At 37.5% G+C, this 27,097-nt stretch overlaps 4 protein-coding genes across 4 annotated transcripts; 3 read left to right on the forward strand and 1 right to left on the reverse strand.

Annotated features, from left to right (window-relative positions):
* Positions 1 to 6,798: 6,798 nt before the first annotated feature.
* Positions 6,799 to 8,463, reverse strand: LOC103833002. The gene is made up of 4 exons (XM_018653726.2): positions 8,236 to 8,463; positions 8,063 to 8,145; positions 7,575 to 7,630; positions 6,799 to 7,470 (listed from the first exon to the last, which is right to left on the reverse strand). The coding sequence occupies exons 1-4, from the start codon at positions 8,405 to 8,407 to the stop codon at positions 7,359 to 7,361; spliced, it is 423 nt and encodes a 140-aa protein (XP_018509242.1). The 5' UTR covers positions 8,408 to 8,463; the 3' UTR covers positions 6,799 to 7,358.
* Positions 8,464 to 8,812: 349 nt separating this feature from the next.
* LOC103833003 (putative 3,4-dihydroxy-2-butanone kinase) lies at positions 8,813 to 12,795 on the forward strand. Its single transcript, XM_009109109.3, has 20 exons — positions 8,813 to 8,991; positions 9,206 to 9,279; positions 9,343 to 9,406; positions 9,476 to 9,588; positions 9,663 to 9,710; positions 9,786 to 9,857; positions 9,935 to 10,024; positions 10,123 to 10,296; positions 10,405 to 10,488; positions 10,633 to 10,688; positions 10,808 to 10,938; positions 11,014 to 11,106; positions 11,225 to 11,289; positions 11,404 to 11,547; positions 11,628 to 11,671; positions 11,763 to 11,846; positions 11,936 to 12,009; positions 12,084 to 12,196; positions 12,279 to 12,374; positions 12,445 to 12,795. The coding sequence occupies exons 1-20, from the start codon at positions 8,952 to 8,954 to the stop codon at positions 12,568 to 12,570; spliced, it is 1,785 nt and encodes a 594-aa protein (XP_009107357.1). The 5' UTR covers positions 8,813 to 8,951; the 3' UTR covers positions 12,571 to 12,795.
* A 3,315-nt stretch (positions 12,796 to 16,110) lies between these two features.
* LOC103833004 (protein argonaute 1) lies at positions 16,111 to 22,014 on the forward strand. Its single transcript, XM_009109110.3, has 22 exons — positions 16,111 to 16,274; positions 16,663 to 17,399; positions 17,481 to 17,689; positions 17,776 to 17,925; positions 18,016 to 18,149; positions 18,248 to 18,357; positions 18,493 to 18,599; positions 18,690 to 18,828; positions 18,901 to 19,017; positions 19,132 to 19,239; positions 19,335 to 19,406; positions 19,498 to 19,620; positions 19,716 to 19,878; positions 19,957 to 20,216; positions 20,324 to 20,466; positions 20,564 to 20,626; positions 20,716 to 20,779; positions 20,871 to 21,006; positions 21,104 to 21,177; positions 21,272 to 21,366; positions 21,466 to 21,497; positions 21,613 to 22,014. The coding sequence occupies exons 2-22, from the start codon at positions 16,671 to 16,673 to the stop codon at positions 21,822 to 21,824; spliced, it is 3,240 nt and encodes a 1,079-aa protein (XP_009107358.1). The 5' UTR covers positions 16,111 to 16,274; positions 16,663 to 16,670; the 3' UTR covers positions 21,825 to 22,014.
* Positions 22,015 to 22,024: 10 nt separating this feature from the next.
* LOC117127172 (probable dual specificity protein kinase YAK1 homolog) lies at positions 22,025 to 26,021 on the forward strand. Its single transcript, XM_033276611.1, is given in 2 exon segments — positions 22,025 to 23,171; positions 23,173 to 26,021. Coding segments are annotated over 2 exon segments (537 nt in total). The 5' UTR covers positions 22,025 to 23,142; the 3' UTR covers positions 23,681 to 26,021.
* Positions 26,022 to 27,097: the final 1,076 nt, after the last annotated feature.

The raw sequence follows: 27,097 nt of genomic DNA on the forward strand, positions 1-27,097 counted from the left end.
GATATGTTTTACCAAAACGTGGACCGATCATTACTGAGCGGCATCGTTTCAATTTGAACTCCCAAATTTTTAATCTTTCTTACTAAAAATAAAACTAGCTTGGGCGGCTACATAAGGTTTGTTGTACATCTTAACTTTTGGTTATTATCATAAACAATCTTATATTTAATTCCATCTGTTTTAGTTATATATATATGTATATATAATAACAAATTAATAAAATTCGGAGGATCTGTTTTCAGAGAACTGGTGGTTGGGCATGGAAAAAAATATTGTGTCGGTAGGACACTGGCCAGCCGAAAATTTCACCAACTATAGGATCACGCCAACACAGTACAATGGGGTGGCAAAGTGTTGTACTGCAATACTTCTGACAAGAACACTCCAGAGCATCCTCTTTGCTTGACACCAATTCTCAAACACAAATCTTACCCTCTCATCATATTCAGATGTTTGAGTGCATTATCTGTCATGGATATCGCCGACTTCAGTAAACCTATTGTGTTAGAAATATATATATTGAAAAGATAAGTAAAACATATGTGAAACATATGCAAAACATGATCAATCATATTTTAGTTGTTCAATTGTGTTCATTGGACATTATAAAATATTGATGAACTATTAGAGAAATTTATTTAGAAATGAACCATATGTAATATTCAACAGTTCCGTCATACACTATAGCTAGATGGGTTCCAGAGAACGTATTTTGCACTAAATTTTATATTCTAAATGTTGGAAAGAGTTATGGAATTTCTGGATGGGTTTCCAAAATAGTTGAATATTTGTAGTGTATTGCTATCTATGAAATTTTAAACTAAAAAAATTAAAATGAGATAAAATAAACTAAGGGGAATAAAAAGCGATACGATTCCAAGGGGAATGGAACACGGGTTGAGGCAACTGTTTTTCAAGTTTTGCTAGAGGGGAAGTTTAGCTGCTAGGCTGAGGAGAATCATCTGTTATTGGCTATAACATAAATGTATTTAATACTAAATTTTATATTATAAATATTGGAAAGAGTTATGTAATTTATGGATGGCTTCCAGAATAGTTGAATATTAGTGTGTTGTAATCTATGAAAGTTTAAACTAAAAAAAAATGAAATGAGATCAAAAACTAAGGGTGTGATATCTGCATATTTGGAAAATTTTAAATTGTGATTTGGAATTTAGGAGATAAAAAAAATTACATTTACCACAACTCGAACCCAAGATATCTGGAAAATGAAGAAGAGTGTGTGGCAACTAGGCCAAGTTTCGCTAGAGGGGAAATTTAGCCGCTAGGCTGAGGAGAATCATATGTTATTAGCTAAAACATAAATGTATTTAACACTAAATTTATATTATAAATGTTGGAAAGAGTTATGGAATTTTTAGATGTGTTTTCAGAATAGATGAATATTATTGTGTTGTTATCTATGAAAGTTTAAACAAAGAAAATTGAAATGAGATAAAAAAAACTAAGGGGAATAAAAAGAGATCTGATTCCAAGGGGAATCGAACACGGGTTGAGCGACTGTTTGTCAAGTTTCACTAAAGGGGAAGTTTAGCCGCTATGCTGAGGAGAATTATCTGTTATTAGCTAAAACATAAACATATTTAACACTAAATTTTATATTATAAATATTGGAAAGAGTTATAGAATTTCTAGATGAATTTCCAGAATAGTTGAATATTAGTGTGTTGCCATCTATGAAAGTTTAAACTAAGAAATTGAAATGAGATCAAAAACTAAAGGTGTGATGTCTTCATATTTGAAAATTTTCAAATTTTGATTTAGAATTTTGGAGATAAAAAAAGAAAAAAAAAATACATCTACCACAAAAGAACCCAAGTTATCTAGGAAAAGAAGAAGAGTGTTTGGCCACTAGGCCAAGTGTGTTTCAATTGTTTGTTGATGTAAGTAAATAAATATAATCCATTGAAGGTTTGCTAGAGGGGAAGTTTAGCTGCTAGGCTGAGGAGAATCATCTGTTATTAACTAAAACATAAGAGTTATGAAATTTTTGGATGAGTTTCCAAAATAGTTGAAAATTAGTGTGTTTCTTTCTAGCAAAGAAGTTTAAACTAAAAAATGAGATGAGATCAAAAACTGATATCTGCATATTGGGAAAATTTTAAATTGTGATTTGGAATTTTGAGAAAAATGCATTTAAACCTAAATTGTATATTAAAATAGTTGGAAATCATCCAACTTATTCAGGATAGGCTTCCAAAAGAAAAACATATATGTGGTATGGTGCATATCATGTAAACATCAAATGAACAACACCTATAAATTGTTCATGAAAACCTGTAAATCATCAATAAACCATTGAAAATGAAAAAGAATGGAACATGTTGAAAGTATTTAAACGACATTTTAGAAAAATCTTCATAAGACAAATGAAATAAACTATCTGTTTTTGTTTTCTACACACAAATGAATAGACACACAAACTTCTTCATATCGCCGTCTTGCGTGTGCTCTTGTTGTGTCCTCCTGTGCCACATCTGCTGCACTTGTGTGACTAGGATTTAGAACCAGGAACCCCAAACTCGCCAACTGATATTTTCCTCTTTGTAGGAGGCCTTCCACTGCTCTTTTTGGTAGCTGGAGGTTGGCAAGAAAATTCATCAATATTCTCTGGATAGATAGGCGTTGATATCTCTCCACCAGGGTGTATGCTTTCAGCATAAGCTTTAGCCCATGTTTCTGTCGAGTAAAAAGCATCTACAAAATGTTTTATTTCTATTACTAAATTTTGGTTAAATAAGGGGTACTATGGTCAATGACCACCTTTAATGAAATATTTTTGTGATATTTAGGTTTGAAGTCTAGATTTGGAAGGAAAAGTTGGATTAGGATTATCTGAAGTCATTTATCTTTTTTTTGTATAAAAATATGTAACAAGAAAAATATCCTTAAATTTTCATCTCTTGTAGAAAAGCTCTTTGTATCAAACTTCTAGTTTTGCAAAATCACAAATTTCGGTTTATATCTTATTATATTTTAGCTAGATTTTGCTTTGTGCATAGCGTAGACTCTCATTTATTATTTCTTTTTTCAATTTTATTTTGTACTTATTTAATTTTAAAAAATAAATCTATAGTTAAATTATTTTCAACCGATTTTTATTGAATATTGAAAACTCTAATTTGTATTTTGCTTTGAATTTAGAAAATAATTTTATTTTTGTTTAAAATATATTTTGGGTTTATTATAAAATAAGTTTACAATTTTTGAATCTAGAAAATGCATAGCATAACTAACAACCACTAAAAATAAAGAATGTATTTTTTATTCTTCGTATTTACTTTGAATTCTATTTATACTTCAAACCCGAAGTCAACGAACCTCAAGTTTTAAGATTATGGATCAAGACCTATTTAAAGTAAGTCTTACCAAGAAGGAATTAGTTTATAAGGGTGGTCTCTTTTGTGTCCAAAAATATTGTCCTATTTATGGCAAGTTAGTTTGGGTGATGAGGGTGGGGAAAGATGAAATTGTGATGCTTATTGTGGCTTTTGTTAAGATATGGAATAAAATTGGAATTTTAAGTTTGTTGTGGTGTTTTCTTGCTGTATGCGTACGTGTGCTGTTACGTACGTTATGTGGTGTGAGTGTCGACTCTTTGGTTTGGAGATATGGCTGTGGGAGTTGGCTTATAACGGGTCTATTATATATGGTATTGGCCTTGGTTTGGTATGGAACTATGGAGGCTTTGGGATCATTGGCAACTATGATTTTAGGTATTATGGTGCAAATTTGTTTGAGATCAAGGAGATTGGAAATGCAAAGTACATCAGGACATGATGAAGACGTTCTTGAATTCTCCTCTTTTGGGGGTACATCCATTAAGACAAGTTAGAGGGCTTTATATAGTATTGTTTACCCTTTGTGGATTATATGAATTAATTAATGGGTTGTCTTTGGTAGGCCTAGTTGCTAGAGATAAATTAAGATGGACTTATGGTCTTCGTGATAAGTTTCTTTGTCATGATATCTGTAAATATTTAGATACACTGAAATGGTCTTATGGGTCTAATGGTATGTATTATAAAAATAGTTGGTTTGCTAAGCGATTGATAAATCTCGTACATTTATATGAACTATTGGTAATTTTCAGAGAGAACCGTAAAGGTTTAGATATATATAATATGTATCTTGCTCTGATGGGTTTATAGAATGATGATAAGGAGACATCGGCAATTTGGAATAATGGGTTTCGATGGTGTGATCATGATCCTGATAGGTTTAGTGATACACTTAATGGGCTTGAGTATGGGATTTATGGTTTATAGGCACCTGGTATTATAAGACTGTTGAGTATCATTAAACTCCAGTCTTCTGGCTCGAAAGGGCAAAACCAGTATCTTTATATATGAAAATATTAAGTTGGAATTACAGAGGTTTTGGAAGTCACTGGACAAAAAGTTATCTTCGGGAAATATGGCATCAAAACAAACCAGATTTTTTTATTTTTATCAGAAACGAAACAGGATTTTGGATTAGTACAAGGATTTCAATTTCACTTTGGTTATGACAATCTGGCTACAGTGGATCCAATTGGGAGAAGTGGTGGTTTAGCTCTCTATTATAACAATGAGTTCCAAATAAAAATTTTATATTCAAGTAATAGAGTGATCGATGTTGAGGCTGTGGTCAAAGGGAAACAAGTTTTCCTTACCTTTGTATATGGAGAACCGGATCAGAAACTAAGGGAACAGGTTTGGGAGCGATTAACCCGGTATGGGTTATCCAGGTCGGATCCTTGGTTTATTATAGGAGATCTAAATGAGATTACTGAGAATCATGAAAAGGATGGAGGTTCTTTACGATGTGCAACATCTTTTATCCCTTTTAACAATATGATACGGAATAGTGGGTTATTGGAATTCTCGGTTCGAGGTAATAAAATGTCATGGCAAGGCCGGAGAGGCAAAGGGAAATAAGCGGCGATGGTCAGATGTAGACTGGATAGAGCCTTAGCTAACGAAGAATGGCACACACTGTTTCCAGTTTCTCATACAGAATACTTGAGGATGGTGGGATCGAATCATCGTCCTGTGATTGCTTTTTTGGAAGACAAACCATCTAAGAGAAGAAGGGGACAATTTAGGTTTGATAAAAGGTGGATAGGCCAAGAGGGGCTAATGGAGTCAACCGTATCGGGCTGGACAGAATCCAAGACAGGTCAATCAGAGGATTTTATTACTAAAATTAGTAATTGTCGTCATGAGATCTCCTCTTGGCGGAAGGAGAATCAACCATATGGAAAGGAAAAAGTACATAATCTTCAACAAGCTTTGGAAGAGGTACAAACAGATAACAACATACCACAAGAGGATATTATTGAGATTTCTAAGAAATTACAAGAGACCTATAAGGATGAGGAAGAGTATTGGCATCAGAAGAGTCGGAATATGTGGCATTCATCTGGGGATCTTAACACAAACTTTTATCATGCTTTAACAAAGCAACGACATATTCGAAATAAAATAGTTGGCCTTCATGATGATACGGGTAAATGGATTACAGATGAGAATGGTGTTGAAAGCGTGGCGGTAAATTATTTTGAGGGTTTGTTTCATTCTACTAATCCTACTGAGTTTGATAGCTTTCTGGAAGAGATAGGACCAACAATTTCTCCACAGATGAATCAAATGCTACTACGGTTAGCAACAGAGGAAGAAGTCAGACAAGTACTATTTATGATGCATCCGGAAAAAGTGCCAGGGCCGGATGGGATGACGGCTCTCTTTTTTCAACATTCTTGGCATGTTATTAAAATAGATGTGGTGGAGCTGGTGAATAATTTTTTGATTACAAGCGATCTGGATCCAAGGATAAATTTAACTAATATTTGTATGATTACAAAAGTGGAGAGGCCGACAAGAATGTTTTTTCAGGACAAGGATGGCATAGTACGCTACCAGGTTTTGATGGCTTATTGTGGGCACGAAATGTAAGGGCATCCCTCTCACCTCTTCATTCGGAGATGGAGGCATTGATTTGGGCAATGGAATGTATGTGAAATTTAAGGCAGTTTCAGGTTACGTTTGCAACAGATTGTTCTCAACTGGTGAAGATGGTTTCGGAACCAAAGGAATGGCCAGCATTTGAAAGCTACCTTGAAGATATCAAGATTTTGCGACAAAGTTTTGTCAACTCAGAAATCGTTCATGTTCCTAAAACAGAGAACAAAAGGGCGGATAGCTTGGCACGGAGTGCTCGGCAACAACCGTCTTTCGTCGTGCAAATGGATGTAGTTTTACCACCTTGGTTTACAGAGTCTACACAAGTCTGTAAATGTTTGCTGTAAAAAAAAAAAAGATATGACATAAAAATCGTTTTTGCATTTTAATATATTTCTTTACTTTTCTCTAATCTTTCGAATATCTATGCGTCAATTGAATTCTTACATTAGTTTTTAAAACATATTATTTTAATTCTTCCAAAGAGCAGAAGCACCAGTCTGGCTTCCAACTCGACGAACATAAATACATAATTGTTCCATGTTTGTTTGCTCTTTGGAAGAACCTTAGACACAATATCTTTATACTCATAACTCGACAGTATAAATCGATTTAACCCTATATGATAATATTGGTCAGTTTTAATAGATGATAACAACATTTATTCGTCAATGTTTGCATCGTCGTCTCATATAACATGTTCCTGAAAATGTTATTTAAGCGGTCCGAGTTCATCTTTTGAAGGCAAAGCCCAAACCAAAGATGACGATCATGACCGAGACACCTCGACGTCAAGCGTCCATCCATCCAAAATATGTGTAGAAGTGGGATTGAGCTGAGTAATATAAAAGACATGGCATAAGTACTCATCAAATAGTCATCACGACGTTACTAGTTCATTAGAACATTCAGATATATGTTCTTCGAGCTATATTATCATTTCTATTTTGTCCTTTGTATCCGTTATATACACTGTGAAGATAACTAGAATTCAAATAAAATATCTTATCAAAAATCTACTCAAAGAAATCATTTTCCATTGTTTCTCTAAATCTTACAGTAGTTCCCTCAGTTGCCCACATGCCACAGTTGTGTACGTCAGACACATGGATTTTTTTTTTTGATCAAACCATGTCAAACACATGGATTAAGAACTTAAATAGTCCCAAAAGTTTTTTTTTTGTCTTTTATCTTTTCATCTTCTTTAAGCTCATTCATATGGAAATCATATGGAAAACCCCTGAAGGAATTGTATTAATAGGTATGCACAAGTTTCAAGATTGTGATATTATTTAGGGAAAATAAATTGAAATAAGCATTGAACACTGATGATGATATATTGATATCCACTATTTGTTTTCTTCAGGTTTAGTGGTATTAGATGTAAGAAAACAATTAAAGACTTTTACATATATGGTTTTGAGGAACCAAGTCTCTATACACGAGTAGATTACTCGTCCTTGTGTCTCTTCTCAGCTTCTTCCAAAAGCTCCAGGTCCTTGTTGTACTTACAGATACGGTAAATGCACATGTACAAGAGATAGATATCAGTAAAATTACACTGAGACCTTATGTGTGTGTGCGACTGAGATAATAGGTGATGATGTTTACCAGTAGAGAAGAATTCCTGCAGCGCACAGAACAACATTCCTCTGTGCCTTGTAGATCTGTGGTTCAACACACACAACCGTTATTAAGCAATCTGAGGCATTTCAAATGAAAGAGAGGGATGAATTAACTATCCGAGAGTCTGATACAACTTGAGATATAAATAATGAAGCGTTACGAATAATCATTTGCCAACAATAACATTGTATAAACTGAACTAAACCTATGTTGCTATTTGACAAACCTATAGCCATGATTGAAAAGAGACATCAATAGGTGACCTAACTAAAATATACTTATTTGGTGACTATGAGATTTTGGACTCGTAAGCCCGTATCATGTAAATTAACAAACTTGAATCTTCAGATCAAAACAGGACAAAACACTCAGCCTAACAATTTAACAACTAATCAAAGAGTTTCAGAAACAGAATCAAAGTGTAGAGTACAAATATTGATGATAACTTTTTACATTATCCAATAGATACTTACAGATTTCTCGTAGCGATCACGCTCTGTAGCAGTGCATACCTCCGATGAGCAAGAGAGTCTATGTTCATTCTTCCAGTATATATCTGAAAAACAGAGTAACCACAGAATCACTCGCAGATCAAAAGGATTAAGGAAAAATCAGAATCGATTGAGAAAGAGAGAGGTGTGGCCACCGCAGAGCTGAAAGGCGGCGAAGGCAACGATGGAAGCAGCAGGTTGGAGAACGAGAGAGACAAGTGACACGACGCGCTTCTTCACTACCATAGGGTACGGTAAAGTCAACACCACCGCGATTACAACTTCGGCGGCCACCACGTACGAAAGAATCAACCATTGCAAAGCCATCTTTTCTTTTCTTCTTCTAGATCTCTCTTTGTTCTTCTGTGCGAGGTAGACAACGAATATAGACTAACCGAACCGTATACAAGGAGGAGGAACACATTTTTTTTTTCTTATTAATTAAGTCATTTGTTTCATTGCTGGGCTCAACTCCGGCCCAATACATCGGTTTAATTCAATACGTTGTTAACCTTCGGTTTATATCGGTTGAGTTTTTCTAACTGTTCGGTTTAGTCAGGTTTAATTTAGGTTTAGCTCGGTTTGTTTTAGGTTCATCTCGGTTTAGTGACTGGAGTTTCTCCAATTTTGTGTTTTATTACCGGTTACTTGCTGGGATCACATACATCGGTTTAATTAAGCATGTTAATTATTCGGTTTAGTTGGCTGTCTCTCTCCAATTTGTCGGTTTATATCGGTTTAGCTTCTTCCTCTTCGTTCTTTACTTTCTTCTCCTCACTGCCATTGTCGACTCTCAGAGCTTCAATTCTTTTCTTCTTCTTTATTTCTCTCTGTGAGCTTTCTTCGATCATCTTGACAGCTAGCTAGCACCATGGCTCCTCCAGCTAAGAAATTCATCAACAACCCCAACGGTTCGTGCTCATTCGTCCCTTTCTTCCTTCTTTGAGTTCCCCTGTTTTTGAAATCGTGAACTCTCTGTTTCCGGCCCTTTAAGTACTGTCTCTGTTTTTTCGGATGAGAGTTGTGCATGTTGATGTGGAGGACTGTTGACTTTATCTTATATGTTCAAATGCGTTACTGTGTTGATCATAAGCTCTTTCATTCGTTACTGTGAAAAATTTGCAGATGTAGTAACAGAGTTCATAGAGGGTCTGGTCGAAACTTATCCTGGACTTCAGTACTTGGATGGCCTCCCTGAGGTTAATTAAAAAGATCTTTCCTTTTTTTCGTTTTCTGCAAAATCCTCAGCTAGTTTTTCACAGGTCAAGGTTGTACTACGAGCTGATGTCTCGGCTGCAGATTATGACAAGGTTGCTGTTATATCAGGTATAATGAGTTTATTGTCCGAACCTTGTTTATGTTTTATTTAACATTAGTTTTGCTATTTTGTAACAGGAGGGGGAAGTGGGCATGAACCAGCACAAGCTGGATACGTGGGAGAAGGAATGCTAACCGCAGCTATTTGCGGTGATGTCTTTGCTTCACCACCGGTTGATTCCATCATAGCTGTAAGTCTCCCAAAAAGTTTTGTCCTTTTCTTGAGGCTTTCAAGTGAATGGTCAAGTTTTTGTGTAACTCACAGGGGATTCGAGCTGTAACTGGTCCAATGGGATGCCTCTTGGTTGTCACGGTACTTATCAATAAGCTGAGATGAGCTATGGATTCGAACTCTCAATGTGTTTGGCTAATTATAGTTTTTTGGCAGAACTATACTGGTGACCGCTTGAACTTTGGCCTAGCTGCTGAGCTAGCTAAAACTGAGGGTTTCAAAGTAGAGGTAACTGTCTGTTTGTTGTTATAGAATTTGGTGAGAGACGTTAGTGGATAGACTGATGAATCATTTTTGTTTTCTAGACTGTGATTGTTGGAGATGACTGTGCTCTCCCACCGCCACGTGGCATATCTGGACGCAGAGGTTTAGCAGGAACAGTTCTTGTCCATAAGGTTCTCACTCTTCCTTCCTCTTTGCTTTCCCTCTATCTGCACTCTAAGCCTTCTGGCAGTTTTTTTTTTAATTCTTATTGGTTATTGGTTAAGGATAGGTAGCTGGAGCAGCAGCAGCAGCTGGTCTTTCCTTAGAAGAAGTTGCGGCAGAAGCAAAGCATGCTTCTGAGATGGTAGGGACCATGGGAGTTGCACTGACTGTTTGTTCGCTTCCGGGACAGGCTACATCAGATCGTTTGGGTCCTGAGAAAATGGAACTTGGGCTTGGTGTTGTATGTTGTTATTTTCTTTTAACCCGTAGAAAAGAGACAGCGCTAATTGTTGGTTCTGTCTATATTTGACTCTTTTTTTTCTTTGCTATCTTAAACTTTTCTTTTTAGCATGGGGAACCTGGTGCTGCTGTGGTCGACATTCAACCTGTGGATGTTGTAGTCTCCCATGTTCTTCAACAGATACTGAGTCCAGTATGTGCATTGTACCTGTTTTCTTCTTTCCATATGACTATCTTGCAGTTATAAGTTATGACTTGCTATCTCCAAGATATTAGAACTAAAAAAATACATGTATTGGTGTTTCATTCATTGGCCTGTGCATTCACTTAACTGCAGGAGACTAATTATGTTCCAATTACACGTGGTAACAGTGTGGTTCTGATGGTTAATGGGTAAGCCTGCACATTCCATCTTCCTATTTAGGTGATCCTTGTATGTATTTTCACCATAGTATGTATCAACTTATGGTCTAACTAGTGAATATGTTTTCTTCATTCCTGCTGTTGTGCAGCTTAGGTGGTACCCCACTAATGGAACTTATGATTGCTGCTGGAAAAGCAGTCCCTAAACTACAGTTGGAATTTGGACTTGCCGTTGATAGGGTGTATACTGGATCTTTTATGTCATCTCTTGATATGGCAGGTGACAACTTTTTGTCGTTGTTTATGTAGAGTCATCGGTTTTGTGCTGTGGCTCTTAAACTCCTTCCCTTGTCAGGTTTCTCGATATCGATCATGAAGGCTGACCAGTCAATTTTAGAGCGTCTGGATGCTCCGACCAAGGGACCTAGTTGGCCAGTTGGCACAGATGGTTTGTGAGATGTAGTTAAATTGTCTTTCTTGTTCTGTCATTGTGGTGTCTTGTCTTATTTCATTTCAAGTTAAATCTCTCTCTCTCTCTCTCTCTCTCTCTCTCTCTCTCTCTACAGGGAACCGCCCACCATCGAAGATCCCAGTTCCACTGCCTCCATTCCAACAAAACAAAAATGAAGAGGTAAGTGTTTAAGGCTTGATTAAAATCAATTCTTAGAAGGGTTTCAGTGGAGATGTGATAATCTTTCTCAGTTTCATATGAACTTTCCATTTGATAATGGTTACTTGATATTAGTCTCTAGGCCGACCTCAAGAACTTAGTCAACAAGGTCGAATCCTTGAGGCAGCTATTAAAGCAGCAGCAACTGTGGTCATCAGTTTAAAAGATAGTTTGAACGAATGGGATGGAAAAGTAGGAGACGGGGACTGTGGATCAACAGTAAGTTTGGTTATATAACCCAATTTGTTTTTTGCATTATACATGTAATAAAACCTTATGCACCCCCTCGCCATTCATAGATGTGCAGAGGCGCAAAAGCTATTCTGGATGACATGAAGAATTAGTAAGCCACTTTACTTCTTGTACCCCTCTGTTTGCGTGTGTGTTTTTTACTAACTACAGTTTGATCCCTCTGTTACTACTGTCTTTGTTAGTTATCCTCTCAATGATGCTGCTGAAACAGTGAATGAGATTGGTTCATCCATCAGAAGAGTCATGGGAGGAACGAGTGGAATAATGTAAATCGATATATCTGTTTCTGAAAAGTTTCTTTCCATACAAATGGTCATGCTTTTAGTAACATTACACTGTGTGATGGGACAAACAGTTGCAGTCTCCTCTGCAAGGCAGCTTACGCTGAGTTAAAAGCTAATGCTCAGTCAGAAGTCACTCCCAAAAACTGTAAGAGAACGTTTCTTGTACTGTCATTAGCTATTTTTAAAAGGCAAATGAGTTCGATTTCATCTTGGAATTAGGGTCTGATGCACTCAAGTCATCAATCTCTGCTGTCAGTAAATATGGTGGAGCAAGTGCGGGTTATAGAACGATGTTAGATGCTCTCATCCCAGCTTCAAAAGTCCTCGAGGAGGTGACTGATCAATAGTTTACTTTTTTACCAATGATGGATATTTGTTTAATTAGTAATGAGTTTTCGGTTTGATTGTGAGCAGAAGCTGGGTGTTGGAGAGGACCCTGTTTCTGCTTTTGTTCTGTCTGCTGAAGCTGCAACTGCAGGAGCGGAATCAACCATTCAGATGCAAGCACAGGTGAGTTTTATTGAGCTTGGATGTATAATTTTCTTTTCATGTGATCTGATGGTTGGGGAATGGAGTACAGGCCGGGAGATCGAGCTATGTGTCAGCTGAGATTCTTGCATCAATTCCTGATCCGGGCGCAATGGCTGCAGCGGCATGGTACAGCGCTGCTGCAAGAGCAGTGAAGGAGCAGAGCCAGGGTTTGTGAATCGTGATCCGATAGACTAGGCTCTGTGAGAGGTTACTACGAGCTTTTGTTGGTTTGACTTCTTGTTTTGTTCTCATGACTCGTCTTTGTATCTAATGAGTCAAAGTTCTCGCTGTGAGAACTATGTTTGCATGCAACAAAAACGACATTGGATTCTTGTAACATGCTTTTCTATGTTTATATGTAAAAAGTGTGTGAATCACTGTGTGATTGTGTGAGTGACTATTTTTGGCTGTTTATATTAAAATATCTCATTTTCAAAATTAAAGTGAAATAGGCCGAGGCCAATAGTAAACTGAGCCATCACCTATGACTAGTTGAAGAAGAAGAAGCAGTGAGAAGACAAGTCTTGACACGCTGAATAGCACTTCGAGCTTGAAAGAGAATAGATGACGTTGTTGTTAACATCCACCAACGTGAGTGTGGAAAGCTTTTAAGGTTTCTATGTTTGCATATATGCAAGACTTCATGTAAGATGTTCATGTTGAATTTGTTTGGATCCTTAGCAAACAAAATCAGATGGGAAATGCTTCTTCTTAAGTACACAGGTTTTGCTATTTGATTATTGTGTTTTGCAATTTTGCTGGCAAAAATAAAAGGAGATGAAGTTTGTAAAGGAAGTAGCAAGTGCAACTAGTGTTATTCTTGATCATGTTTAGTGTTTACAGGTACATGTTAGTCTCTCTAGTTACTTCATTGTTTCTAGTAATTTTAAAAGTCATGACTAGCATCATAAAATGAATCTGAGATCCGAAAAGTTGGGAGAGAGAAGATATCGTTCATACACACTGGTGTGGTGGGCATCTTTGGTTGTATGATAAGGTTGATCAAATGTCTTCTCTGATGGGTAATTGGTACCGGATGGATGTTCAAGAACAACAAAAGGACCCATATGTGAATCAAGATAGTACTACTAAGATTTATTTACGTCAATCTTATCGTTTCTGTATCTTCTTCTGCCCAAAATAATAACACATTATTTTGATGGGGCCAATGAAACTTTGTCTGAAAACACAACAATATGTTTGTAGAAAATTAACTATTTCTCTAATAGTCAATAATGTCATTATTGTTTTATTTGAAAGCAGCGTTTTTGTAATTATTCATTTTCTCTTGTACCTATCGTTGTGTCAAAACTGGTGTATCGTCCGTATATGAAACATCAGTTACCAAAAAAATGAAATAAATTTCTAATAGTTTGCCCATCAAGTAGCTTTCTGATGGGTACACCAAGTTAAGGTAAAGAACAAAGTAACCAGTTGGAACTAGAGAAACGTCAAATCAATTAATTGTAGAAAGAAAGAAAATAAACAGACATTAATATGAAATCAAACCACGTGCTGACCCATCAATATTATTTCCAAAATTAGTAAAAATAGTAAAGGTTTCAAAAAGCTTCACCTCCCATAAATCACAGGTCTGATTTCAATGAAAATGAAAGAGTGATATCAAAAAAAAAACCTATTATCTGGCCCCAACACGATCTCTTCAATTCGAAAGATGAGATGTGGATTATACAAAGTGCTAGAGAAGCATGGTTTACTTCAAAATGATTAAAAAGAAATTATCAGTTCTAAAATTCTCAATCAACGTCTTAGATTATAGGTTAACACCAATGTTGCAAGTTGCAACCATTGTAAAACATTTTTAAAATTTTGAACATTTCCCCCACCAGTTCTTATTTATCCCCTTTTTACCACATTGGTAAAATAAAACTCGTATTCAATGCATCCCTCATTTGAGCAAAGCCTGATGAGTCAGTCCTACAAGTTTGATAATGAAATTAGTAGACTGTAACTTGTATTACTTACCATTTACGATGCTTTTCAATATAAAGATCATTTTCTAACCTTAATCATAACTTACAAGGAAAAATTAAGAAGTTTAACAAAAAAATTTTAAAAAATAATTCACAAAGTATTCATTTGAATATCTTTCCCATAGACAAATAAATAAATCAACAGTTATACAACAACGAAAGAGAGGGGTTACCTAAGTTTGAAAGTAATTTAATTTATTAATTTTGCCCAACGGCTCTCATTTATTCACTTTTGTCCTTTGTTAAAACTAAGAATTAATGCATTTCTTGACCTTGGTCATGACCTGGTGACATGATTTTGCTGTCCATGACTGATATCATGTTTTTTTTTGTCTTTCTTGCGTGCGAGTTGAGATGGGATGACGAATCCAATGACTGAAAATAAAATGTGTTAACGAAGTGGTGGTATCTTAGTGACAATCTCTTAGGCTTGTATATATCCACATCAGTTATGGATTCGATTCTTCCTGGGAACTAAATTATCATAGAAAATGATTACATAGACGATATTCGACAACCGATAATACTATTTGCCTTATGAGGGTCTATGCCTAACAGCATCACTTGAGCCGTCCTATAAAGATCAACGCCTGACCAGATTTACTTGCATTATGTTGAAAAACTCTTGTAAGTCTTTCTTCAGTAGTCTATATAATTGTTTAATAAATCTCTTTTTCCAAAAATTGAAACCTGGACTTCATATAATATTTGTATAGTCTGGATTCGACCCCTAAACTTGGATGCAGAAACCTTTAAACCTTAACCACTAGGCTACGATGCTTCCCCTCATTCGAGGAAAGTGTCTAAATCATTTTTCCCTAGTAAAAATAGGAAAAAGAAGAATGAGATCGTGACATTAATCGATAGACTAATGGATCGACGAGCGTATGGATCATGCATGACTTGGAATTGAGAACGTACGACTCGTTAAAGTTTCCTTCTTGCTGAGACCGTATATGAAATGAATTGCATGCATGACGTGACCTCTTGAAGTAATTATAAACCAACTCCTTGGATCTTCGTCTCAGTGGTTCAGTGTCTCAATCGGTCGGTTCTAGATTCGTTATGCATCAGCATGCGTTACCGCACACGCGGTTGACCAAAATCCGAGCACTAAAAGAGTCAGGACAACTGAAAAATGCCTCTTTGACATAATACATACTTACATAGTAGTAACATAGTCATTGCAGGAGCAACTACATTTTAAAAAAAAACTGTTTTATATGTAATCGTTTTTGACTGGACGATAAAAATTAAATCCAAAGAAAAAAAATATGACGGAATGAGTTACTACGGATTTATAGTTAAACCAATGACCGGTCTCTTATATATTGTACATATTTATACATCCATGACTTATCTGGTATGCGTGGTTGCATCATGCATGACAAACAAACTAATAAACTAATGCAAAACGTTAACACTAGACGTATATTTATGAAAACGTACTAGAACGGATGAGATAAAATTGAAAAGTAAACTGTACTATATAAAACGACAAAAATGTTATGCAAATCCACGTCAGCAGCGCATTTTCAAACAATGAAAGACTAGACTACCACAACACACGATCCGACCCATTGGGTCAGCCCAAGAAAGACCAACCATGACTCGCCACGTCACCATACTCCAACTAATTACGATGAGGGTAGTTTCGTAAATTACAAGGAGGGTTGCTCTCTGGTCGGACAAAGGAAAAAAAAAAGGAAGAAAGTGGGATTTAAAGTGGAGCAGTAAAAATCACACTTCCTTTGTTACTTATCTCGTTTCGTTTGGAGGTTAGAGAGAGAGAGAGAAAGTATTATCGCAGCGAGGAGAGAGAGAGAGAGAGAGAGTAGGGTTGGTCAAATCGTTGTATCTCCGGCGTGAGATAGTCGTTTTCCCGGTAAATCAAGTTCCTTTTCTGGTTCTTCTGTGTTCGATCTACCTATCTCGTTGAGATTTTCCACTCGATTTGGTGAATCAACTTTATTTCTAGGGTTTTGATTAGCTTATAGCTTTGCTTGTTTCGTTTGATTTCTTAAAATTTTGGGATCTAGTAGCGGTTTTCGTGCTTGTACGTCTTCCAACTTGTTTTCTAGGGTTTTGTTGCTGTTGATTGTTTTACTCTTGGCTTTTGCTCTCCCGTGCTATGTTTCGTTTCTCATATGGTTAAGAGTTTTCAAGAATAGTTTCTAAATTTAACTTCTTTTTGTGTGGATTGGGCTTTTGAATGTGGGGTTTCTATGTTTTTTTGTGGGACTAACTGTTTGTTTTGGCTGGTGATATCTAAGGATTCAATATGGTGAGGAAGAAGAGAACTGATGGTTCATCTGAAGGAGGTGAAGGGTCTGGCTCCCGTGAAGCTGGTCCACACTCTGGTGGTGGGCGTGGTGGTTATCAGCAGGGGGGAGGAAGAGGAGGAGGAGGAGGACAGCAGCAAGGTGGAAGAGGTTATGGTCCTCAGTCTCAACAGGGAGGTCGTGGTGGTGGTCGAGGTTATGGCCAGCCACCACAGCAGTACGGTGGACCTAGAGGTGGCCAACAGCCACAACAGTACGGTGGACCAAGAGAAGGCCAACAGCCACAGCAGTACGGTGGACCAAGAGAAGGCCAGCCACCACAGCACCAACACCAACAACAGTACGGTGGACCGAGAGGAGGACCTCCTCGAGGTGGGTACGGCGGTGGTGGCCGTGGAGGTGCGCCCTCTGCTGGACAGCCACAGAGACAATCAGTTCCCGAGCTGCATCAAGCTACCTCACCAACTTATCAAGCGGTGTCTTCTCAGCCTACACCGTCTGAGGTGAGTCCTACACGGATTCCGGATACTTCTGCTCCGGTTCAAGAATTTGAACAGCTCTCTATTGAACAAGGAGCTTCGAGTCAGGCAATCCAGCCTATTCCATCTTCCAGCAAAGCTTTTAAGTTCCCAATGAGGCCTGGGAAAGGACAGGTCGGCAAGCGTTGCATTGTAAAGGCCAACCACTTCTTTGCTGAGTTGCCTGACAAAGATTTGCACCAGTACGATGTAAGTCTTGGCTTACCTTTTCCCTTGGTATTTTTAAGCGATAGTGCATCTAATGCTACTGTCTTTTTTTGGGTGCTACAGGTTACTATTACTCCAGAAGTCACATCAAGGGGTGTTAATCGTGCTGTGATGAAACAATTGGTTGACTTGTATCGCGAGTCACACCTTGGAAGACGTCTTCCTGCATATGATGGTCGCAAAAGTCTCTACACTGCTGGACCGCTTCCATTTGTTTCCAAGGAATTCAGAATCTTGCTTCATGACGAGGAAGAAGGGGCTGGGGGACAAAGGTCAGTTCTTACATTATCATTATTATTATTACTGTTTTCTTATTATAGAACTTTTCAGAGTAAATCATGCATTTCCTGTTTCACAGACGAGAAAGGGAGTTCAAAGTTGTGATAAAGCTAGCTGCACGTGCTGATCTGCATCACCTAGGAATGTTTCTACAAGGGAAACAAGCTGATGCCCCGCAGGAGGCTCTGCAGGTTCTTGATATTGTTCTTCGTGAGCTGCCAACTTCCAAGTAAGTTCACTCATCCCATGGATGTTTATTACTCAATACTTAGCTTACAAGTCTCCGCTCTCTTAGTTTTGCTAACATATTATTATTCAGGTATACTCCTGTGGCCCGGTCATTTTATTCTCCTGATATAGGGAGAAAGCAATCATTGGGGGATGGCTTGGAGAGCTGGCGTGGATTCTACCAAAGCATTCGTCCCACACAGATGGGTTTATCACTCAACATAGGTGCGATGTTTTTCTGCGTTACCTTCATTACTTTTTCTTAAATTTGATCTCCTTGCAATGTCTCAACTCATGCATGCTGCTTGCCTTTTTTTGTGTAGACATGTCATCGACAGCATTCATAGAGGCACTTCCTGTGACTGAATTTGTTTGCCAGTTGCTGAATAGGGATATTAGATCCCGGCCTTTATCTGATGCTGATCGTGTGAAGGTATGAGTCAATTGTTATTTCTTGATTATCATTCTATAGTCGTTACTTGTTGCTAGCATCATGCATAGCTGAAGTGAAGTTTTGCACTTTTGACCTTCCTGTGTTTACTTACTTTCAGTCTTATTCTGTTAACAGATCAAAAAGGCTCTTAGAGGTGTTAAGGTTGAAGTGACCCATCGAGGAAATATGCGCCGGAAGTACCGCATTTCTGGCCTGACTGCTGTGGCCACTCGAGAACTGACGTGAGTGTTTGTTTTAGGTTTGCTGATTCGTATTTCGTGAATGCTGAACCAGGAGAAGTTTATCTTTCTATTTTGGGTTATATTTTTCAGATTTCCTGTCGATGAAAGAAACACCCAGAAGTCTGTTGTTGAATACTTCTACGAAACATATGGCTTTCGGATTCAGCACACACAGCTTCCATGCTTGCAAGTTGGGAATTCTAACAGGCCAAATTATCTACCAATGGAGGTAACTTCAAAATTCATCAACTTTTGTTTTCTCGCCAATAGTTCCTATGCTAATTTGCTGTTGTTTGCACAGGTCTGCAAGATAGTTGAGGGTCAGAGATACTCAAAAAGGTTGAACGAGAGGCAAATCACTGCTCTGCTGAAGGTGACTTGTCAGCGCCCCCAAGAACGAGAAAAAGATATCTTACGAGTATGTTTATATGTTTTTTTCTATTGAATGTCTTGTTTCTTATTGCCCCAGTATTCATATGTTGTTGAAGACTGCTGTTTATTCTAATTTGATATGTTGTTTTCGGATTGTTAGACGGTGGAGCTAAATGATTACAGTCACGACCCCTATGCTAAGGAGTTTGGCATCAAGATAAGTGCGTCTCTTGCTTCTGTTGAAGCTCGAATTCTGCCTCCTCCATGGGTATAGTAGTTGTCTCTTGGGCTATTCCATTTTTCTATGTATATCTTTATAACTAAGTTAGAGTTGCAATATGATTTAATGGCTCGATTCTGCAGCTCAAGTATCATGAATCTGGAAGGGAGGGGACTTGTCTGCCACAAGTTGGTCAGTGGAATATGATGAATAAGGTAACTAGATGAAATAGTTATTCATCTGTCTGCCTACTGCTTGTGTTTATGATTCTATAATTCTATTCTCCTGATATGATGGTGTATGCAGAAAATGATCAATGGCGGAACAGTGAGCAACTGGATCTGCATTAACTTCTCTAGGCAAGTGCCAGACAATATGGCACGTTCTTTCTGTCAGGAACTTGCTCAGATGTGCCACATATCTGGCATGGTAAGTTTCGTAGAGCACAACGTTTCGTAGAGCACAACTTAGTCAGTTTATTAAACCTTTCCCAGCTTGATATCTGAACTATTTCGTACCTGCAGGCCTTTAATCCAGAACCAGTCCTCCCACCAGTTAGTGCTCGTCCTGAGCATGTGGAGAAAGTCCTGAAAACTCGATATCATGATGCCATGGCCAAGCTATCTCAAGGAAAAGAGATTGATCTCCTTATTGTCATTCTACCAGACAATAATGGATCATTATATGGTATGAGACTTGTTCTAGCACGCTTCATCGTCTGCTTTTACATATAAACAGGCTTTCTAATCGTCATTTCCTTTGCAGGTGATCTGAAGCGCATCTGTGAGACCGAACTCGGCATTGTGTCTCAGTGCTGCCTGACTAAGCATGTCTTCAAGATGAGCAAGCAGTATATGGCTAATGTGGCTTTGAAAATTAATGTTAAAGTTGGAGGAAGGAATACAGTGCTTGTTGATGCCTTGTCAAGGCGAATTCCTCTGGTCAGTGATCGCCCTACCATAATCTTTGGTGCTGATGTAACCCATCCTCATCCTGGAGAGGATTCAAGCCCGTCTATTGCTGCTGTAAGTCTCACTTTCAACATCTTGTTCTGTGAATGCATGCTTCATTTTTCGCCATGAACTTAGTCTGATGTGCTTACTCTGATTCACAATGATAATTGTTTTTTCAGGTTGTCGCATCCCAGGACTGGCCTGAAGTTACCAAGTATGCTGGACTGGTGTGTGCTCAGGCGCATAGACAAGAGCTCATTCAGGATCTGTTCAAAGAATGGAAGGATCCTCAGAAAGGGGTGGTGACTGGTGGCATGATAAAGTATGTTTCTCAATACTGTCAACTATGCTACGAATCAGTTTTTTGCTGCTACTTGCTCCAACTAACTGATTATTGCATTTTGTTTCCTTTGTAACAGGGAGTTACTTATAGCCTTCCGTAGATCAACTGGGCATAAGCCGTTGAGGATCATATTCTATAGGTATTAAGTCATTCTTTTGGCGCACATTTTGTTATATAACTGTGTATATTTTTCTCTAAAGATGTTTATTTTATGGTTATATGCCACAGGGACGGAGTTAGTGAAGGACAATTCTATCAGGTTTTGCTCTACGAGCTTGATGCCATCCGCAAGGTAAGAGTTACACATAACAAATGACGTGTATTTGTGTTTGGTGGTACTTGTCTTATGTGTAATAATGTGATTTGAATTGCAACCATTTCAGGCATGTGCCTCGCTGGAAGCAGGTTATCAGCCACCAGTGACGTTTGTGGTGGTGCAGAAGCGCCATCACACGAGGCTCTTTGCTCAGAACCATAATGATCGTAATTCAGTGGATAGAAGTGGCAACATCTTACCAGGTGAGACAAATTGGGATTGGTGTGAACCCTTTTTTGCGTGCACATTTAATCAGCTGCATTGACATGTTTAAAACTTTGTTAAATCTCTTGTCTGTAGGAACTGTCGTGGATTCCAAAATATGTCACCCTACGGAGTTCGACTTTTACCTCTGTAGCCATGCTGGTATTCAGGTAAATCTTTGTACAGGAAAAAGAGCTCTAATCAAATCTCAAGTGATCGTGTGGCTGAGATTATATGAAATGCTTAAACAATTTTTTTTAACAGGGAACTTCTCGACCTGCCCATTACCACGTTCTTTGGGATGAGAACAACTTCTCTGCTGATGGACTCCAGTCTCTAACCAATAACTTATGTTACACGTAAGATTCATTAGCATTTTTTTTACATGTTGAGTTGCAGACGTTCTGTACCCATATGTACAAACCATAACATCCAACCTATTTGTTTGAATTGTGTAGGTATGCGAGATGCACTCGTTCTGTATCCATTGGTGAGTTTTTCTTTTCTCTTGCGAAGATTTGAATTGTATAGTTTTTATTTATTTATTTAGAGAATGGGAACGATAAGTGATGAGTTGTTAATCGTTGTTGTTGGGATTTTTGTAGTGCCGCCTGCGTACTATGCTCATCTAGCAGCGTTCAGGGCTCGGTTCTACATGGAGCCAGAGACATCAGACAGTGGTTCGATGGCAAGCGGGAGCATGGCACGTGGAGGTGGTATGGGTGGTAGAAACATGCGTGGGCCTCACGTGAACGCTGCTGTGAGGCCACTCCCACCTTTGAAAGATAACGTGAAGCGAGTTATGTTCTACTGCTGATTCAGTTCAGCTCTATCTATCTCTTATCGCCAAATAAAATGTTTGCTATTTCCAAGACTTCTCTTCCTTATCTCGTGTGGTGTGTACTTGCTAAAACTGTCATAAGTTTGTGTGTTTTGGATAATATTGTGTTTGCTACTCTTTTGCTCTGAATTCTTAATATGAGATGCTTCATGGTTTTTACTTTTTAGTTTTTTTTTTTTTTTTTTTTTTTTTTTTTTTTTTTTTTTTGTTGTCAACCAATTTAAACTAGATCAAGTGGAGAATAGACGAGCCGATTCTCCGAGGAGTATCTCCATCTATCTGGGTCTGATCTATATGGGAGAAAATATAGCCTTTGATCCTTGTCTCCTTTGCTAACGCATCTGCTCGGCCATTCCGACTCCGAGGAATATGAGATAGATTCACATCCTCGAAGTCTTCCTGTAACCTCTGGAACGCCTCGATTCTGTCGTGAAGGCTGGCCAATCCATCGGGTTTTACTTTTTAGTTATATTTTGTAAGGGATTCATTTCTATTTTGCAAGTGGATTAGAAACCGGATCAGACCTGATCTTGGAGCTTGTGTGTCGACCACGATTGTGGAACACATCATTGAAGCTCGATGTATTGGCAACGGAGAGAGGTCTCTTGATAATCTAGAAATATTCATGAATTCTAAAATTAATTGCTATCTTACGCATTTCTAACCACAGTTCCACCCGATTTGTGAGGTTTCACAACAAACTAAAATAACTGAACAATATGAAGACATTGCAATTGGCGATATATAGTTTTTAATCATAGAAAGTAATATTTGATGGAACGTATTAAAAGGTAAGATACTCATATTTTATGTAGTCTATTAAAAGCCAAAGTTAATTTTTCAAAAAACAAAAAGTCGAAAATAGTCCTTATAAACTAGCAAAAAAATGTATTAGTTTATATAATTCGTTTATTTTAGATTATAGACTTTAATAGCATGTTTATATCATACTATCAAGTTTAAAATTTTAACTTATTTGATTTTTAACCAAAATTATATATTAAATAATTAAAATTTTAAATAGCCAGAATAAGAAAAAAGTCGATCTCAAATGTTTTTTTTTAATCTTCTCTTTTGTGCTACAAATTTTCTTTTTGAGTATCTTAGAAAATGGAAATTGTTAATTCAAATATCCCTTTTCCGTGCGTGTAAAGTCACCGCGTTAACTAGAACCGCAAATCTATAAAAGACAGTTATATCTTTTCTCCTTCGCCACCATTTTCTTTTACGTTTTTTCTCTTCAGCCACAAATTTTCTCAAAAGCAATTCTTTCTTGAAACCCTAAAAAGCAAAGATGCAGTCAAACGAAGAATTCGTCAAATTTTGTTGGAAATTATGTCAATCTCGTCCACTACACTAATCTTGAAGATGGCTCTTCGTTTCTCTCCGCAGTCAAGAACTCATACCACAAAGACTACGACAGTCTCCAAACAGAGTTACATATACTTCTCAAACTCAGGGGAAGTCCCACGATCGTTACATGTTTAGGTGACTCTCTTCAACAAGGTCTCAGCAATCACGGTAACAAAGTCCACAAACTGCAACTCGAGTATGCTTCCGAAGGTAGTTTAATCGCTTTCATGGACCGTTACGTCGACAGAAAGTTGCAGGAACCGTTGATCAAACATCTCATGCACATGATTCTCGAAGGTTTGGTCTCGATTCACGACCATGGTTATGTTCACTGCAACATCAAACCAGACAACTTACTTGTCTTCCCTTGTTCTTCTTCGAGACAAGATTCATAGGAGCTCAAGATTTCTGATTTTGGTAACTCGTTAGAGGTAGGAGAGGCATATACAAGGCAATTGATTCCCTATCAAACAACCTAGGGTACCCTATCCCTTCTATCTTAACCTTATCACCATTTGCTATAAGAACATTCATTGAGGCAAGCTGGACATCACTAATCAAGTTCCTATCACTAATCATGTGATGGTTTGCTCCTGAATCTATTATGATAGGTTTAGGTTTAGAGTCAAGAGAGTGTGTAGCACCCTTCTTGGATGAGATAAAGGCTTCGATAAAGGCATGTAGGTCACTCATGATCGCTGGACCATCAATGTTGGCCGCACTATCATTACTTCTCCACGCTCCTCCTTTATTTGAATCACCAATGACAGATGAATACATAGTTTTTCCTAATACATAGTTTTTTCTTGAATCGATGGATGCTCAAACTTCTTGATTACATTCCTAACAAGAGTCAAATCACTTCTTCTTCGTATATTGTGCTTCTTATGTTGTTCCTTGGCCTTCTTGTACGCTGGAACCAAAACCATGTTTGAGTTATCCCTCATGGAGAGATATGGACTAGTGGAAAATAGACCGTTCCTACTGGTTTTCAGATATACTGGACTTGATGAAGCTTTCCGGATATGGTTGAAGCTTTTTTGAATTCCAGAGAATAAGGTATACTCCTCTATCTTGAGTGCTGGTGAGGTTCTTCTCTCTTGGAAGACCTTTGGACCCGTGGATAAAAGGATGTATCCAATAGATTTTGAAGAAAATCTAAGAAAGAAATAGACTTGCGGAAGCTTTTGTGAGGTTCAGGAGCTTAATGCTCTGATACCATGTGAGAATATGAGATGTAGTAGAATGTTAGTTTCAGGAGAATGAAAAAGAGAGAGAGAGAGAGAGAGAGAGAGAGAGAGAGAGAGAGAGAGAGAGAGAGAGAGAGAGAGAGAGAGAGAGAGAGAGAGAGAGAGAGAGAGAGAGAGAGAGAGAGAGAGACTAATTTCCTTAATTATTTCTTGTACTCTACAACTGAATATATATATGAGACTGATGTGACAAGTCCCCAACAGTTCTTTTAATTCAAATTCAAATAGTTTCTCAATGGAGCTGTGATGCGTTGCCGTGGATGCGTTGGCTCTTCAATGGTCACCGTGGATGCGTGCCTGTGGATGGGTTGGCTCCTCAACGGTCGCTGTGGATGCGTTACCGTGAATGGGTTGGCTCTTCTTCTCAATAGATCCCAGAGAGTTTACCTTCTGTTGCAAAGGCTTTTATCGAAACGCGTTTCTCAAAGAATCCTGAGAAGAGAGGAAGCGCTTGTAAATTTCTGTCTCATCCGTTCTTGCCTCGTCCACAAGTGGAAGAAGAAGAACAGGAAAAGAAGGCAAGTAACTCGTTTCTGTTCATTAGCGTTTAGTTTCTCTGTTTAGACCGTAGTTTCTGTTCACTTACGCTTGGTACTAGTAAGTAGACTATAGTTTGTTAATTGACGTTTAGTATGTGTCTCTGTTTAGACTGTAGATTCTGTTCATTTACATTTAGTATCTGATTAGTATGTAGACTGTAGTTTCTATTGATCAATGTTTAGTATCTCTATTTAGACTGTAGCTTATGTTGATCAATGTTTAGTATCTCTGTTTAGACTGTAGCTTCTGTTGATTAACGTTTAGCATCTCTGTTTAGTATATAGCTTTAGTTTCTGTCGATTAAGTTTCGTTATTTCTGTTTAGTTTAAAGATCAAATTTACATGCGTCTCAGGTCACATTTCAACAGTTTCCTTTAGTATTGTTGTTTAGTATGTAGAAACCGTTTATTAACTTTTGAGTATCGATGTTTAGTATGTAGTTTCTGTTCATCAACGCCTAGTTTCTTTGTTTAGTATGTATCTGAGGTCTCAAATCACTAAATCAGTATCTTACGACATTATAACTATTAATAAAGATTTTTTTTGTTCATTCTGAATTGCTCACTATACATAGTTCTTGTCTGCAAACTTCATTCTCAGAGCATCTCCAACCTCATTCCATAATTTACTGCAAAATAGAGTGAAAAAATGGAGTAATGAAGAAACCAAAAAATGATTACTCCATAATTAAAGTGATTTTTCATTTTTTGTTCATACTTCATTTTTCACATCATTTTTGAAGTAAATTATGGTGGGGATGAAGATGCTTTCAATATTTTTACAGTGGTTAGCAATCGAAAAAGAGTTTATCAATGCTCATTTAGCTTGTCATCTTCAACTATAAAAGCAAAAATTGGAACAAACCTTTACAACCTACAACACAGGTTCCTTTATGATCATGACAAGTGAATCACTTCAGCAGAATCGTTGCCTTTTCAGTTTGAACCATTGCATCAGCCTTGATCCATCCCATCAAACGTTCAAGGATGCAAAGCTCCTTCACCAGTCACCTTTTTAATATAGTGAGCAACTGCAGCAACATATATGAGCTAATTCATTAGAATATCACCTCTGTTACAAACATGATGATAATGTATCTATGAATATGTTCCAGCTTAGACCAAAAAAAAAATGAATATCTTCCAGCTTTTACTTACAAATTGTAGTTTGTACAAAAAGGATGGACAGGCTCCAACAACCTGGAACTGGTCTTATTATGTATAATCACAAAATAGGATGCAAAGAAAATGAAGAAGACGCTTAAAAATTTTAGTGGAACACATGAACTGAGAAACTAACATTCTAAAAACTCATAAAGGTGTAGATTCTAAACAGGCCTGGCCCTAAGAATGTTCATAACAATTTGGGCCGGAAGCAAAAACAAATTTGTGGGCCTGTAAGAAAATAAAAAGGTAAATATTGGGGAGTGAAACGGCTCGAACCTTTTACCTTTAGCTTGACCTCTCAAGCTTTAACAGATTGAGCTGTTGGAGATACTTAACATTATTGGCCGAAATTTTATATATCTTTCACAAGGCCAGACTTCCATGTCTTCTGCCTAAGGTCGCTGCTATAGCTGTCAAGAGGGCGGCCTGACCATTGGTTGTCCATGTCCAAATATAAATTGGTCTAATTTGGTGACACCCATTTGTCTGTATGGATTATAAATAGACAAGAATCGCATGACCAATGAGTAATAGGCGTTAATGGATTTGGACTATGTGGACATGGACGGTCCAATGGTCACAAAAAGTTAGGGATTTTAGAATTCGAGTTTTCTTGCCAAAATCGCAAAATCGATTTTTTCCGTTACAATCTTAATATTAATTTTTTTTTTTCAAAACATAAAATCAAGTATTTCAGCTCAAACTGCAAAATCAAAATTTTTGCCAAAACCGCAAAATCGAGGCTTCTTGCCAAAATCCTAAAATCGAGGTTTTCCACCAAAACCAAAAATTGATTTTTTTCTGCCAAAACCAAAAATTGATTTTTTCTGCCAAAACCAAAAATTGATTTTTTCCGCCAAAACCGAAAATCGAGTTTTTCCACCAAAACCGAAAATCGAGTTTTTCCGCCAAAACCGCAAAATCGAGTTTTTCCGCCAAA

The sequence above is a fragment of the Brassica rapa genome, chromosome A08 (assembly GCF_000309985.2).
Source record: "Brassica rapa cultivar Chiifu-401-42 chromosome A08, CAAS_Brap_v3.01, whole genome shotgun sequence".
Lineage (NCBI taxonomy): Eukaryota > Viridiplantae > Streptophyta > Magnoliopsida > Brassicales > Brassicaceae > Brassica > Brassica rapa.